We start from the raw sequence: 14,141 nt of genomic DNA on the forward strand, positions 1-14,141 counted from the left end.
CTGCTTCATCTATGCTTGAGCACTACTTGGTGTTAAATATACTTAATATCACTGCCTCTATGTAGATTTTTATCTATTTCTGAGGGCAACCCAATTTCCAGGCTCTTGGAAGGAAAAGGACTGCAGCCCATAAGTGTGGTGGATACTTAATTATAACAATAATCACTAATAACTACTTGTGCTGCTTCATTGTAACTAAATGTACGTTTTTGCCTTTCGACTGCCGCTCTAGGGCCTCAGAGAGACCGGCCGGCCCGCGGGGCTGTTTAACCATTCCTTGGGTCCTAGAAAGCCAGCCGCCCTCGGGCTTGCTTAAAGGGGAGATGCCGGAGTGGGTGTGCCCCGACGTCCTTCGAGGGCAGCGCTGAGAGGCGTGTGCCCTGAAGACCCGCCGAACAGCCACTTTTGGCCAGGAATGGTGGCTCACGCCTGTAATCCCAGCACTTTGGGAGGCCAAGGTGGGAGGATCGCTTGGGCCCAGGAGGAGTTCGAGACCAGCCTGGGCAACGTGGCGAGACCACCCCCCATCCCCATCTCTAAATATATATAAATATATATATGTATATATACATGTATATGAACCACTGTTGAGTGCAATGGCAGGCTCTGGGCGAGGTCCAGCCCTAGAGCCCCAACGCGACACCTCGCCGCCCTCTGCAGGAGCTGACGCGGGCGGAGTTGGTGGAAATTATCGTGGAGACGGAGGCGCAGACCGGGGTCAGCGGCATCAATGTAGCGGGCGGCGGCAAAGAGGGAATCTTCGTTCAGGAGCTGCGCGAGACTCACCCGCCGCCGGGAGCCTCAGCCTGCAGGAAGAACATCCAGAGTCTGTCCCCTGTGAAGAAGAAGATGGTGCCTGGGGCTCTGGGGGTCCCTGCTGACCTGGCCCCTGTTGACGTCGAGTTCTCCTTTCCCAAGTTCTCCCGCCTGCGTCGGGGCCTCAAAGCCGAGGCTGTCAAGGGTCCTGTCCCGGCTACCCCTGCCCGCCGGCGCCTCCAGCTGCCTCGGATGCGTGTGGTCGAAGAGGCTCAGGCAGCCTGGCTGGCGACCGCCGCTCCTCCCCCCAGGAAGGCCAAGGTGGAGGCCGAGGTGGCCGCAGGAGCTCGTTTCACAGCCCCTCAGGTGGAGCTGGTTGGGCCCCGGCTGCCAGGGGCCGAGGTGGGTGTCCCCCAGGTCTCAGCCCCCAAGGCTGCCCCCTCAGCAGAGGCAGCTGGTGGCTTTGCCCTCCACCTGCCAACCCTTGGGCTCAGAGCCCCGGTTCCGCCTGCTGTGGAGGCCCCAGCCGTGGGGATCCAGGTCCCCCAGGTGGAGCTGCCTGCCTTGCCCTCACTGCCCACACTTCCCTGCCTAGAGACCCGGGAGGGGGCTGTGTCGGTAGTGGTGCCCACCCTGGATGTGGCAGCACCGACTGTGTGGGTGGACCTGGCCTTGCCGGGTGCGGAGGTGGAGGCCCAGGGAGAGGCACCTGAGGTGGCCCTGAAGATGCCCCGCCTTAGTTTCCCCCGACTTGGGGCTCAAGCAAAGGAAGTTGCTGAGGCCAAGGTAGCCAAGGTCAGCCCTGAGGCCAGGGTGAAAGGTCCCAGACTTCGAATGCCCACCTTTGGGCTTTCCCTCTTGGAGCCCCGGCCTGCTGCTCCTGAAGTTGTAGAGAGCAAGCTGAAGCTGCCCACCATCAAGATGCCCTCCCTTGGCATCGGAGTGTCAGGACCCGAGGTCAAGGTGCCCAAGGGACCTGAAGTGAAGCTCCCCAAGGCTCCTGAGGTCAAGCTTCCAAAAGTGCCCGAGGCAGCCCTTCCAGAGGTTCGACTTCCAGAGGTGGAGCTCCCCAAGGTGTCAGAGATGAAACTCCCAAAGGTGCCAGAGATGGCTGTGCTGGACGTGCAGCTTCCAGAGGTACAGCTGCCCAAAGTGTCAGAAATGAAACTCCCAAAGGTGCCAGAGATGGCTGTGCCGGAGGTGTGGCTTCCAGAGGTATAGCTGCCCAAAGTGTCAGAGATGAAACTCCCAGAGGTGTCAGAGGTGGCTGTGCCAGAGGTGCGGCTTCCAGAGGTGCAGCTGCCGAAAGTGCCAGAGATGAAAGTCCCTGAGATGAAGCTTCCAAAGGTGCCTGAGATGAAACTCCCTGAAGTGAAACTCCCAAAGGTGCCCAAGACAGCTGTGCCCGATGTGCACCTCCCGGAAGTGCAGCTCCCAAAAGCCCCAGAGATGAAACTCCTAAAATGCCCGAGATGGCTGTGCCAGAGGTTCAACTCCCCAAGGTGTAGCTGCCAAAAGTCTCGGAGCTGAAACTCCCCAAGGTGCCTGAAATGGCCGTGCCCGATGTACACCTCCCAGAGGTGCAGCTGCCCAAAGTCTCCGAAATCAAAGTCCCTGACATGAAGCTCCCAGAGATAAAACTCCCCAAGGTGCCTGAGACGGCTGTGCCCGATGTGCACCTGCCGAAAGTGTCAGAGATTCGGCTGCCGGAAATGCAAGTGCCGAAGGTTCCTGACGTGCATCTTCCGAAGGCACCAGAGGTGAAGCTGCCCAGGGCTCCAGAGGTGCAGTTAAAGGCCGCCAAGGCAAAACAGGCAGAAGGGATGGAATTTGGCTTCAAGATGCCCAAGATGACCATGCCCAAGCTAGGGAGGGCAGAGTCCCCATCACGCGGCAAGCCAGGCGAGGCGGGTGCTGAGGTCTCAGGGAAGCTGGTAACCCTTCCCTGTCTGCAGCCAGAGGTGGATGGTGAGGCTCATGTGGGTGTCCCCTCTCTCACTCTGCCCTCAGTGGAGCTAGACCTGCCAGGAGCACTTGGCCTGCAGGGGCAGGTCCCAGCCGCTAAAATGGGCAAGGTAGAGCGGGCGGAGGGCCCTGAGGTGGCAGCAGGGGTCAGGGAAGTGGGCTTCCGAGTGCCCTCTGTTGAAATTGTCACTCCACAGCTGCCCGCCGTGGAAATTGAGGAAGGGCGGCTGGAGATGATGGAGATGGAAGTCAAACCCTCTTCCAAGTTCTCCTTACCTAAGTTTGGACTCTCAGGGCCAAAGGTGGCTTAGGCAGAGGCTGAGGGGGCTGGGTGAGCTACCAAGCTGAAGGTATCCAAATTTGCCATCTCACTTCCCAAGGCTCGGGTGGGGGCTGAGGCTGAGGCCAAAGGGGCCGGGGAGGCAGGCCTGCTGTCTGCCCTTGATCTGTCCATCCCACAGCTCAGCCTGGATGCCCACCTGCCCTCAGGCAAGGTAGAGGTGGCAGGGGCCGACCTCAAGTTCAAGGGGCCCAGGTTTGCGCTGCCCAAGTTTGGGGTCAGAGGCCGGGACACTAAGGCAGCACAACTAGTGCCAGGGGTGGCTGAGTTGGAGGGCAAGGGCTGGGGCTGGGATGGGAGGGTGAAGATGCCCAAGCTGAAGATGCCCTCCTTTGGGCTGGCACGAGGGAAGGAAGCAGAAGTTCAAGGTGAGCGTGCCACCCCAGGGGAAAAGGCTGAGTACACTGCTGTGCAGCTTAAGATCCCCGAGGTGGAGCTGGTCACGCTGGGCACCCAGGAGGAAGGGAGGGCAGAGGGGGCTGTGGCCATCAGTGGAATGCAGCTGTCAGGCCTGAAGGTGTCCACAGCCAGGCAGGTGGTCACTGAGAGCCATGAGGCGGGGCTGAGGATACCTCCACTGGGCATCTCCCTGCCACAGGTGGAGCTGACCGGCTTTGGGGAGGCAGGTACCCCAGGGCAGCAGGCTGAGAGTACAGTCCCTTCAGCAGAGGGCACAGCAGGCTACAGGGTTCAGGTGCCACAGGTGACCCTGTCTCTGCCTGGAGCCCAGGTTGCAGGTGGGGAGCTGCTGGTGGGTGAGGGTGTCTTCAACACAACATGCCCACCGTTCAGTGCCCCAGCTTGAGCTGGACGTGGGGCTAAGCCGAGAGGCACAGGCGGGCGAGGCGGCCACAGGCAAGGGTGGGCTGAGGATGAAGTTGCCCACACTGGGGGCCGGAGCTAGGGTCGGGGGCGAGGGTGCTGAGGAGCAGCCCCCAGGGGCTGAGCGTACCTTCCGCCTCTCACTGCCCGACCTGGAGCTCTCACCACCTGGGGGCAACCACGCTGAGTACCAGGTGGCAGAGGGGGAGGGAGAGGCTGGACACAAGCTCAAGGTGCGGCTGCCCCGGTTTGGCCTGGCGCAGGCCAAGGAGGGGGCCGAGGAGGGTGAGAAGGCCAAGAGCCCTAAACTCAGGCTGCCCCGAGTGGGCTTCAGCCAAAGTGAGATGGTCACTGGGGAAGGCTCCCCCAGCCCCGAAGGGGAGAAGGAGGAAGAGGGCAGTGGGGAAGGGGCCTAGGGTCGCTGGGGCCGGGTCCGGGTCCGCTTGCCACGTGTAGGCCTGGCAGCCCCTTCTGAAGCCTCTCGGGGGCAGGAGGGCGATGCAGCCCCCAAGTCCCCCATCAGAGAGAAGTCACTCAAGTTCTGCTTCCCCAGGGTGTCCCTAAGCCCCAGGGCCCAGAGTGGGAATGGGGACCAGGAAGAGGGTGGATTCCGGGTGCGGCTGCCTAGCGTGGGGTTTTCAGAGACAGCGGCTCCAGGCCCGGCCAGGATGGAGGGGGCTCAGGCTGCGGCTGTCTGAAGCCCCTGGTCAGATGGGGATCCCTTCTTGCATTACTTTCTCTACCCCCTCGCTGTCGTGTGTGTGATAACTAGCACTAAGCCTAAGAGGGCCGGGAGGTGGGTGACTGATCAGGGCTGGCGGGGAGGCCTGCTCCTATCTCTCCGGCAGGAGTGCCTGTACCCTACCAAGCCATGGGAATAAAATAATCTGGAAGTAAAAAAAAAAAATAAAAAAATAAATGTACATTTTTACATTTCTTTGGCAAGCATAGTATATGCAGTAAGTACTCAATAAACTTACCTAGCTTTTTTCCATTAGCTACATCTGTCTCTACAATCCTAACACACTATTTTCTTATTTTGAGTCTCCCTGTTTTTAATTTTAGGCCATTTCTCATGTCTGAAAATGTCACTATAAGTAACTTTTTTTTCTGAGACAGGGCCTCGCACTGTCGCCCATGCTAGAGTGCAGCGAGACACTCATAGCTCTTATCAGTAACTTCTTTATAACACTTTTGCAATTTATGAAGCACCCTCACATTATTTCATTCACTCTCCTCAACATTACCAAGAGTTAGGAATTAGATCTTTTTACAAATGAAGGAATTGAGACTCCCTGAAGTCAAGTGTCTTATACTTAGGTTTTGTTCATTCATTCATCAAGTAGAGTGCCTGATGTGAGATTTATTGAAATTGGATTTGAAAACAATTTTCCTGAATTCAAGTCGAGGGTTTATTCTACTATTCTCAATTACTTTATCACCAGGGTTATAAACCCAAAGGAAGTAACAACAGTGTGATTTTATTGAGAACCCATGCAACACTAGTCTCAGAAAGGCTCCAATGTCATTTGTAAAATTCAAGGTTACCATCAGCAGAGGCAGTCATTCCTCTCTGCGCTTGTTACCTAATGCACTAACTCTCACTGTAGGTAATTCCATTCAAGACACATTTGATGACTATACCTACAGGTTTTGAAGTTATTTGGATGGGGTTTTGACACTTACTAGTTGTGGGGCCTTAAATCAAGTTACTTAACCTTTTTGAGCTTCAGTTTTATCATTTGTAAAATGGATACAATCCTGATGCCTTTGGACCAAGTGGTCATGGAAACGAAAGAGATTAAGTATGAAAAAGTCCATGCTCATAGTAGCTGTGGTTTCCAACTGCGTGATAAAGTTTTAAAATCTGCATTCAAATAAGAACAGCTATGTCGACCTAAGGTTACAAACTAACTATTCTTGGTAAGTACTGTTCTTTATTCTGGAGGATATCACTTTACAGTTTGGTGCTAAATGCTCTTTTATGAATTTAAGGTGCCTGTAGCTGTCTACTTGAACGGCATGCTTAATCTGGAACGCCATGTCGACCTTCATCCCCCAGTTCTTTCTCCCCAAATTAAAAACACAAATACACACACACGCCCCTACTTAGTTCCTAAAACTCAAGGGCACGCGCACACACCTACTTATTTCCTAAAATTCAAGCTCGCACCAACGAGATCCACAAGGATAGGAAGGGTGCTGGAGGTCACTGGGCAGCGCCTCCGGATCCCCCGGAAGGGGGAGGAGTCAAAACTCAGATCTCGAGCTCCCGGAAGGGGGCGGGGCTAAAACTCTCAGATCTCATCCGCCTCACTCTGTCGTCGCCCCTTCCCAATTCTCGCGAGACGTCAAGGAGCACAGCTTCTGCGCACCGCACGATACTGGGAGTCCAGGCGCCAGGGGAGGGGGAGGGGAAAAGGGGAGACGGTGCAAACGGCGTGGCCGCCATCTTGCTTGTGCCCCCGCTTCGCGCGCGCTCTGTTCTCCGTGACGCACACTTCCCCCTCCCCTCCGCCGCGCCAGGGCCTCTGCATTGCCCGACTCCGTAGGAGCGCGGGGGCGGCTCCTGCTCTTCCTGGACTCCTGAGCAGAGGTGTGTGAGTGTGCGGGAGTTTCTGTGCGAGGGTGATAGGGGAGCGGCGGCGGGGGGAGGGGCAGCGCTTCCCGCCTTCGCCAGAGACCTCACTTCCTCGCGCGGCCGCTGCTGTAGCTCGGTCCGGCCTGCCCGCCGCCATGTTGTGCTCTTGCCTGGCCCTTCGCTGTCGCCGCCGCCGCGCTCGTGGGGTCCGTGTGCCTCGTCGGCCCGGCCCGCGGGCTTTCTCCCATTGGCGGAAGGCGACGGCGGGGGGGCTCGCTCGTGATTGGTCGGTGGCGGGGAGGCCGCGGACCTGGCACCTTATTGGTCGCGCCAGCTCCGGCCTAGGGGGTGATGAAGGAATCTGAGGCTGCGGGGATGCGCGCGTCTTGGGCTAGGGCGGCTGGGGCAATGACCCCCTGCGGCGCAGGCGTGGGGTTGCGGCGAGAGGCCGAGCCTAGAGGCTTTAAGGGCAAAGGGTGATGGCCTGGCAGGTACTTTGGGGGTAGCTTAGGCCATGGCCTGAGAATGGGGGACACTCACTTTCAGAGGTGCTTTTCCTGGTACATGCATGGCCCAAGATGGGGGTGTGCAGGCCCTCAGGGTTCCAGGCCTGGAAGCACCGAAACCCAAGTGACAGGCTGAGAGGATCTTCGAGGTCCAGGGATGCTAATGTAACCCAGTTTGGAAGTGGCCCTGAAGTCCACGGTGTGAGTGTATGATGTAGGAAGAAAGGCATCAGGGCTAGGGGCATAGCTGAACGGTAGAATCAGATCAGGGATTTTGCTGGAGAGTGCAAGCATTCAAACACCGAGGTTTTGGTGGAGCCCTGGAGTCCAGAGTCAACGGACCTGGGATGTGGTGTGAGGAGCACGTAAACCGAGAGAGGGATCATATTGATAAGTGTGCTCTGTCCGAGCGTAGGAGGCACAGCATTAAGTAGTATCAGATGTAAAGTGACAAAATCTGATATAGGAAGCATTTTAGGGAACATTTTCGGACTTGGGAAGTGTATTAATAGAGCAGTTTTACGTTATTGAGTCTCAGGACCATACAAGTAGTTTTGAGATGTTGTATATGAAATTTGCTGCTCTAGGAAGGATACAGGTCATGGCTGAGTTTCCAAAGCTACATTAGCAAATATTAGGTTCTGGGTAGTTATTTGTTGAGTAAATATTATTAGGTTCACCTTTAAGGGAAAGGGAGCTAGCCAGAAATTTTGGGTCTTGGTTTATTTCCTTGTATATGTGCCTAAAAAGTACACCCATTCCCATGTGTACTTTGAATTTTTTGTTTGTTTTTTCAAATAAGCAGCTCCAAACCAAAAAAAGCCAATACATAGCTTCTTAAGGAACAGGACTTGTCAACACTTTCTGGTTCATATTCAAAAAGTTTTTATTCCAATCCAGAGTCATTCCAGTCAATTTATTGGGAATATGTTCCTTTTCCACTGAATCTGAATCGAAGTTACTTGTATTGCTTTACATTTGCTCGTCCCAGTGTGTGAGGGCCATGGAAACACATTTATGTTAAACCTCTGTGTTTTCCTAATTTGTTTTTCCTTGTTTTTGTTAGGTAGTCCTTTTTAGCTTTAGATGGTACTCTTCTGTTTTCATACCAATTTCAAGAAACTCCTATGGTTTTCAAATTTAGTCAGTTTTATGTGAATGCAACTACATTTTCTGGAGAAGGGAATTGATAAGTAGCAGAGGAAGAGAATTGCTGTTTGGGGGTTATTTTAACACCAATAGGTAGGCATTATCGTCCCCATATTGCAGATGAGGAAACTGAGGATCAGAGAGGTTAAGTAGCTTGTCTGGTGTCACTCAGTAAGTGGTTGAGCTGGAATTCAAACCCTGGTTGCCTGATGCCGAAGCCTGTAATTTTATCTGCTACATCAGCTATCAAGATAAACCTGACTAATCAAACTTCCAGATAATTTTGTATTTCCAAGTGGATCATCTACTTTGATTTCTGGGTGTTTAGAGTGTATTAAATGGAAGACTATAATTCGTAAGAATTTGTTGTGCTGCTTATGGATTCAGACCACAAAATTGTAACCATAGAGAATATGGGTTCTTCAGCTAGGTCTTCAAATCATATCCCTTGGCTTCTATTGTGAAAGGGAAGATTTACAAAGTAAATTGCTGCGTTTTTCCTGAATCCAGGTAGATAATGGGGACAAATATGTACGGAAACTTGAAGAATCTGCATTCCTTAAAACCAAGCTTCAGAATATTGCAGATAGTCTTTCTGTATATGGAGGTAATTTATGCCAAATGGCGAGGAACTACCAAGTGCCTAGTGTAAAGAGCTCACTGGAGAGGTTTTTCAAACATCACCAGTTCCTTAGGGTGTCCCCAAATACCAGCACCTATTCAAAGGCTTAGTGCTTTCTTCAGACTGTGGGATATTGATTCTAGGATATGCTCATCCTGAACAATGTGTAAAATTAAGACTGGATAGGACAAAATATTTGCAGTTCCAATTTTGCATGGAAACCTTTAAATCAGGGTTTGAGAGGAGACCAGTGAGTTGGAAATCTTAATTGCTTTGTCTTGATGTGCTTAGGTGAAGCCCTCCCTCATTTTTATTTACAATAACATTTCACTGTGGAAGATAAAGGCAAAGCTACAAGTGAAAATAGGGTTTGCCATGTATTTTGTACGTTGGTCATTTCAGCCTCATTTGGCTCAGTCATCAAGTTAACCAACTATGAAGAATGCTGTAGATCTATAACTTAGTTTCTTTTTTAGTAAGACTAGACAAGGTGGTAACAACGGGTGTATATGTACACCTTTTTTATTCAGCAGGCATTTCTGGAGCAGCCTGCCCTTCAACATTGGTGACCACCTTCATTCCATGTTAGCCCGTTACATCCATGGCCACCTTGTTAAGATCTGGAATTGACCACTCTAGAAATCTTGAACTCTCAGGAAATCTCATTAGATCTGAGTTTATGTTGAAAACTTGTGAACCTCAGCTTTTTCTTCAAGCAGAAATCATACTAAGCTTTATACTTTATAGGCTGTGTCCATGGCATCTTATTTAATTCTTATGACAAATCTGTTATCTCATTTATACTTAAACATTTTTTTTTTTTTTTTTGGTCAGAACTACTAGAGACTGGGCACGGTGGCTCATGCCTCTAATCCCAGCATTTTGGGAGGCCGAGGCAGGTGGTATTTGAGGTCAGGAGTTTGAGACCAGCCTCGCACACGTGATGAAACAAAATTACAAAAATTAGCCTGGCATGGTGGTGGGCACCTGTAATCCCAGCTACTCGGAAGACTGAGGCGGGAGAATTGCTGGAACGCGGGAGGCAGAGGTTGCAGTGAGCTGAGATTGTGTCACTGCACTCCAGTCTGGGCAACAGAGCGAGACTCAGTCTCCCAAAAAATAAACAAAAATCCCAAAACTGTACTAGAGAAGATTCTACAAGGCATTTTTATCCCCTTTTATTTTCAGAGAAATGAAGGCAAAGCGAAATGAGGATTCAGACCACAGAATTGTAACCATATATTGGCCAAACCCATTCTATGCTATGGAGCTATGCTGGGAGTCTTGTTTTGGGTTTTTTGTTTTGTTTTGTTTTTTGAGAGTTTTACTCTGTCACTCAGGCTGGAGTGCAGTGGTGTGATCTTGGCTCACTGCAACCTCTGCCTCCTGGGTTCAAGCGATTCTCCTGCCTCAGCCTCCCGAGTAGCTGGGATTGCAGGCGTGCACCACAACACCCAGCTAATTTTTGTATTTTTAGTAGAGACGGGCTTCCACCATGTTAGCCAGGCTGGTCTTGAACTCCCGACCTCAGGTGATCCACCCACCTCGACCTCCCAAAGTGCTGGGATTATAAGCGTGAGCCACCGTGCCAGCCAGGCTATGCTGGGTATCTTTTTGAGGTAATTTTGAAATTTACATTTTTTAGTTCAAAAGTACTGAGCCACTAGGATCTATGAATCAAACGCAGGGATAATATAGTTACTACTTTTATTGAGTGCTTGCTTACATTGTACCAGCTGGGATATAAATGTATTATGTATATTTATCCTCATACACTATGAGATAGATAATATAGCCACCCTCATTTTTACGTGTGAGGAAACTGAAAAGTAATTTGCTTAAGTTCTCAAAGCCAGTAAGTAGCAGAGCCCAGATTCAGACACAGATTTGTAATTCTGTTTTTTTTTTTTTTTTTTTTGAGATAGAGTCTCGCACTGTTTCCCTGGGCTGGAGTGCAATGGCGCGATCTTGGCTCACCACAACCTCCGCCTCCCAAGTTCAAGCGATTCTCTTGCGTCAGCCTCCTGAGTAGCCGGGATTATAGACGCCCGCCACCATGGCTGGCTAATTTTTTGTATTTTTAGTAGAGACGGGGTTTCACTATGTTGGCCAGGCTGGTCTCGAACTCCTGACCTTGTGATCCGCCCTCTTTGGCCTCCCAAAGTTCTGGGATTACAGGTGTTAGCCACCGTGCTGGGCCACAGATCTGTAATTCTTAATTCTTGTGTAAATGAAGCCCTTACTCTTAAACACTGTGTTGACACCATAGGATGCTATGGGAAAAGAAAAAAGTCCTGGCTTCTTAGCTCAGGAAGTGAACTACAGTTCTTTCAGGCGTGTCCTTTGTACTGAGGCTCCAAAAGAGTGAGATGACCTTGACAGGGTCACTTGGCTATGCAAGGGCAGAGCCAAATCTTGCCCAGATGACAGGATTTCCAGATAGATGCTCATTCCACTGGATAGCATCGTGTCTCCTGTGGAAGCATTGACTTGGTGGCAGAGATGACTTTAAGTGACAGGTTTACTTCATTCACGGGAATGAGAATGGCAGAGGACATTACTAGGGTCACAAATGACCTTCTTAAGGTCAATCGTGGCCTCAGGCATACAACCAGGAAGAACATTCCTTTGCCAGTAAGTTGTTCTTTTCCATTCCGTTTCTTGTTCTCCGAGGAAACTGGTTGTGAGTTATCTGATGTCTTACAGTCTTTCTTTTCATTTTGTTTATTCAGTTTTTCATGCATGCACTGTCACAGTTTAGGAAGGCTACAAGGTCATTTTAGTGTTTTCCTGCAGAGACTCAAAGCACTCAATATAATTTAAGTAGATTAATTGCAGGAGGAAATGGATTTTTAAAACTTTGGCCCAAAAGTGCCTTTGGGAGGGGACAGTATTAGTTGCTGATTGGAGTCAGACCAAGGGAAGAATTCTGTCTCTGCAATGCGTTTACCCTGTCTGTGTGCTGGAGCAGGTTCTTAACTTGTTTCTTCCTCTGTAAAATAACGACAATAATACCTACCTTTAGGGTAATTATGAGAAATGAATATAATAGCGTGTGGTAGATGCCTGTCACTTAGTGGACCTTAATAAGTGAGAGAACACATTTTCGTTTTAGAACAGCATGAAATCTGTCCTTTCAGCCAGTTTACAGCTTCCTTGATGAGGAGGGGTGAGGCCTTTTGTAATTGTCTGCTCTGTTATATACACTAAGATTTCCATATGGGGGAGTGACCACTTGACATGAAGGAAGTAACCTAATTTAGTTGTGCTTTTGTGGTTTAGGAGCTGATTTTCAGTGGACCAGTGTGAGGTCAGTCTTACTTTTGAATGCACAAAGTAGTAGGATCGTTTGTTTCAGGGAAAGGTTGTTTCCTGATCTCTTTTGTTCATCCCCAAGTGTTGAGTGGTAATGATTGCGATGCGATGAAAACTTTTTCATATTTGACAAATAGCAATGATGATTAAAGTCGGAACAACTGGTGATTTCATTCTGACCAGAAGGAGAGATTTGCATTATAGTCATTTAAAATTTTTCTAACGGTACAAGTTATCAGTTGAAGTAGGACTGGTGGTTTGGTTTGTGTGATTTGTAGTCACTTGAGTAACGTTTTCTTTGAAGTAAGCAGTTAGTATTATGGAATGGTTCAGGAAAAATCTCTCTGCCTGCAGAAAATTTTGCTAGGTTGCAGGAATTGTTGCACCCTTCCCACACTTCTCCATGTGTTAGCAGTGATGTACCTGATAGCAGTGAGACAGCACCTGTACTCATTTTCAGTATTGGAGTTGGATTTTCCATTTTGTTATTTTCAGATCTCCAGATAGATTACTTCCACATCCAGTACTTAGTGAGAGCTTTCTATTGTATAAACTTGTAGTTTAGAGAGCAGAACTAGAGTCTAATCTTTGCATTTGAATGTTTCCAGTAGAATATGTTTTAAATGAAGGTTGAAATATCCATGTCTGGTCAGGCACGGTTGCTCACACCTGTAATCCCAGCACTTTGGGAGGATGAGGCTGACAGATCACCTGAAGTCAAGAGTTTGTGACCAGCCTGGCCAATATGGTGAAACCCCGTTTCTACTAAAAATACAAAAATTAGCCAGACATGGTGGCGGGCACCTGTAGTCCCAGCTACTCAGGAGGCTGAGGCAGGAGAATCGCTTGAACCCGGAGGCGGAGGTTGCAGTGAGCTGAGATCATGCCACTGCACTCCATCCTGGGCGACAGAATGGGATTCCCTCCTTGAAAAAAAAAAAAAAAATCCATGTTCAAGGTACTATATATAAGGTGTCCTATTTAAATGAATTTCATTCATTCATGTATTTACTTGCTGGAGTCTTGCTCTGTCGCCCAGGCTGGAGTGCAGTGACATGACCTCTGCTCATTGCAACCTCTGCCTTTTGGGTTCAGACGATTCTCCTGCCTCAGCCTCCTGAGTAGCTTGGGACTACAGGTGCATGCCACCACACCTGGCTAATTTTTGTATTTTTTGTAGAGACAGGGTCTCACCATGTTGGCCAGGCTGGTCATGAGCTCCTGACCTCAGGTGATCTGCCTGTCTCAGCCTCCACTGCACCCAGCCTGAATACCCTTCATTTAAAGCCAATAGTATATCCTTTGCCTCCCGGGTTCAAGCGTTAAAGTCAATTGTATATTCTTAATAAGATTCAATAATTGTCCTATTCTTAAATACATTCATGAGTATGAACCATAAATAGTGATCTTGAGCGGTGTTTCAAAGTGTTTTAATAAGAGGAATGAGATGGGCCAGGCACCGTGGCTCACACCTGTAATCCCAGCACTTTGGGAGGCCGAGGCGGGCAGATCATGAGGTCAGGAGTTCAAGACCAGCCTGGCCAATATGGTGAAATCCCATCTCTACTAAAGATACAAAAATTAGCTGGGCGTGGTGGTGGGCATCTGTAACCCCAGCTACTCGGGAGGCTGAGGCAGGAGAATCGCTTGAACCCGGGAGGCAGAGGTTGCAGTGGGCCGAGATCACGCCTCTATTGCACTCCAGCCTCGGCGACCGGGCGAGACTGTCTCCAAAAGTAAAAAAAAAAAAAGGAATGAGATGACTCATAGGAAATGATGTTAGAGTATAGAATATTTTGTATCATGTCATTGGTTTAAATCTGAAGTACTGAAGGTTTTCACAATCCCTAATTACTGTTACCCTTGGCCTCCAGAGCTGTAAACTGTCCAGTAATCTCTATGAAGTGAGATTCTTTGCCCAGTATTAAGAAGATATATCCCTTTGACACTGGCATGATCTGTTCATTTTAAAAGAGAAGAGAGAAAGGGCTAATAAAGTACACATTATCTACGCAGTTGACATCTTTGTCATTTTAAACTGTTTTAAAAATTATTGCTGTACCCTGAAGGTAAGTAGCATAGAAT

General features: G+C 49.7%; 2 protein-coding genes across 4 annotated transcripts in view; both read left to right on the forward strand.

Annotated features, from left to right (window-relative positions):
• Window positions 1–323: 323 nt before the first annotated feature.
• On the forward strand, window positions 324–4,581 carry LOC116472423 (periaxin-like). The gene is given in 4 exon segments (XM_032758059.2): window positions 324–335; window positions 628–2,209; window positions 2,212–3,845; window positions 3,847–4,581. Coding segments are annotated over 4 exon segments (3,963 nt in total).
• Window positions 4,582–6,242: 1,661 nt separating this feature from the next.
• The window catches only part of NFYC (nuclear transcription factor Y subunit gamma), a 79,204-nt gene continuing 71,305 nt past the window's right edge, over window positions 6,243–14,141 (forward strand). Inside the window, exon 1 of one of the 3 annotated variants that reach the window (XM_032160434.2) lies at window positions 6,243–6,479. The gene's annotated coding sequence lies outside the window, so the exon portion shown is untranslated. The remainder of the gene's footprint in view (window positions 6,480–14,141) is intronic. The other 2 variants (XM_058442061.1, XM_032160440.2) reach the window with 2 other exon arrangements.

The sequence above is a fragment of the Hylobates moloch genome, unplaced genomic scaffold (genome assembly GCF_009828535.3).
Source record: "Hylobates moloch isolate HMO894 unplaced genomic scaffold, HMol_V3 SCAFFOLD_8, whole genome shotgun sequence".
Lineage (NCBI taxonomy): Eukaryota > Metazoa > Chordata > Mammalia > Primates > Hylobatidae > Hylobates > Hylobates moloch.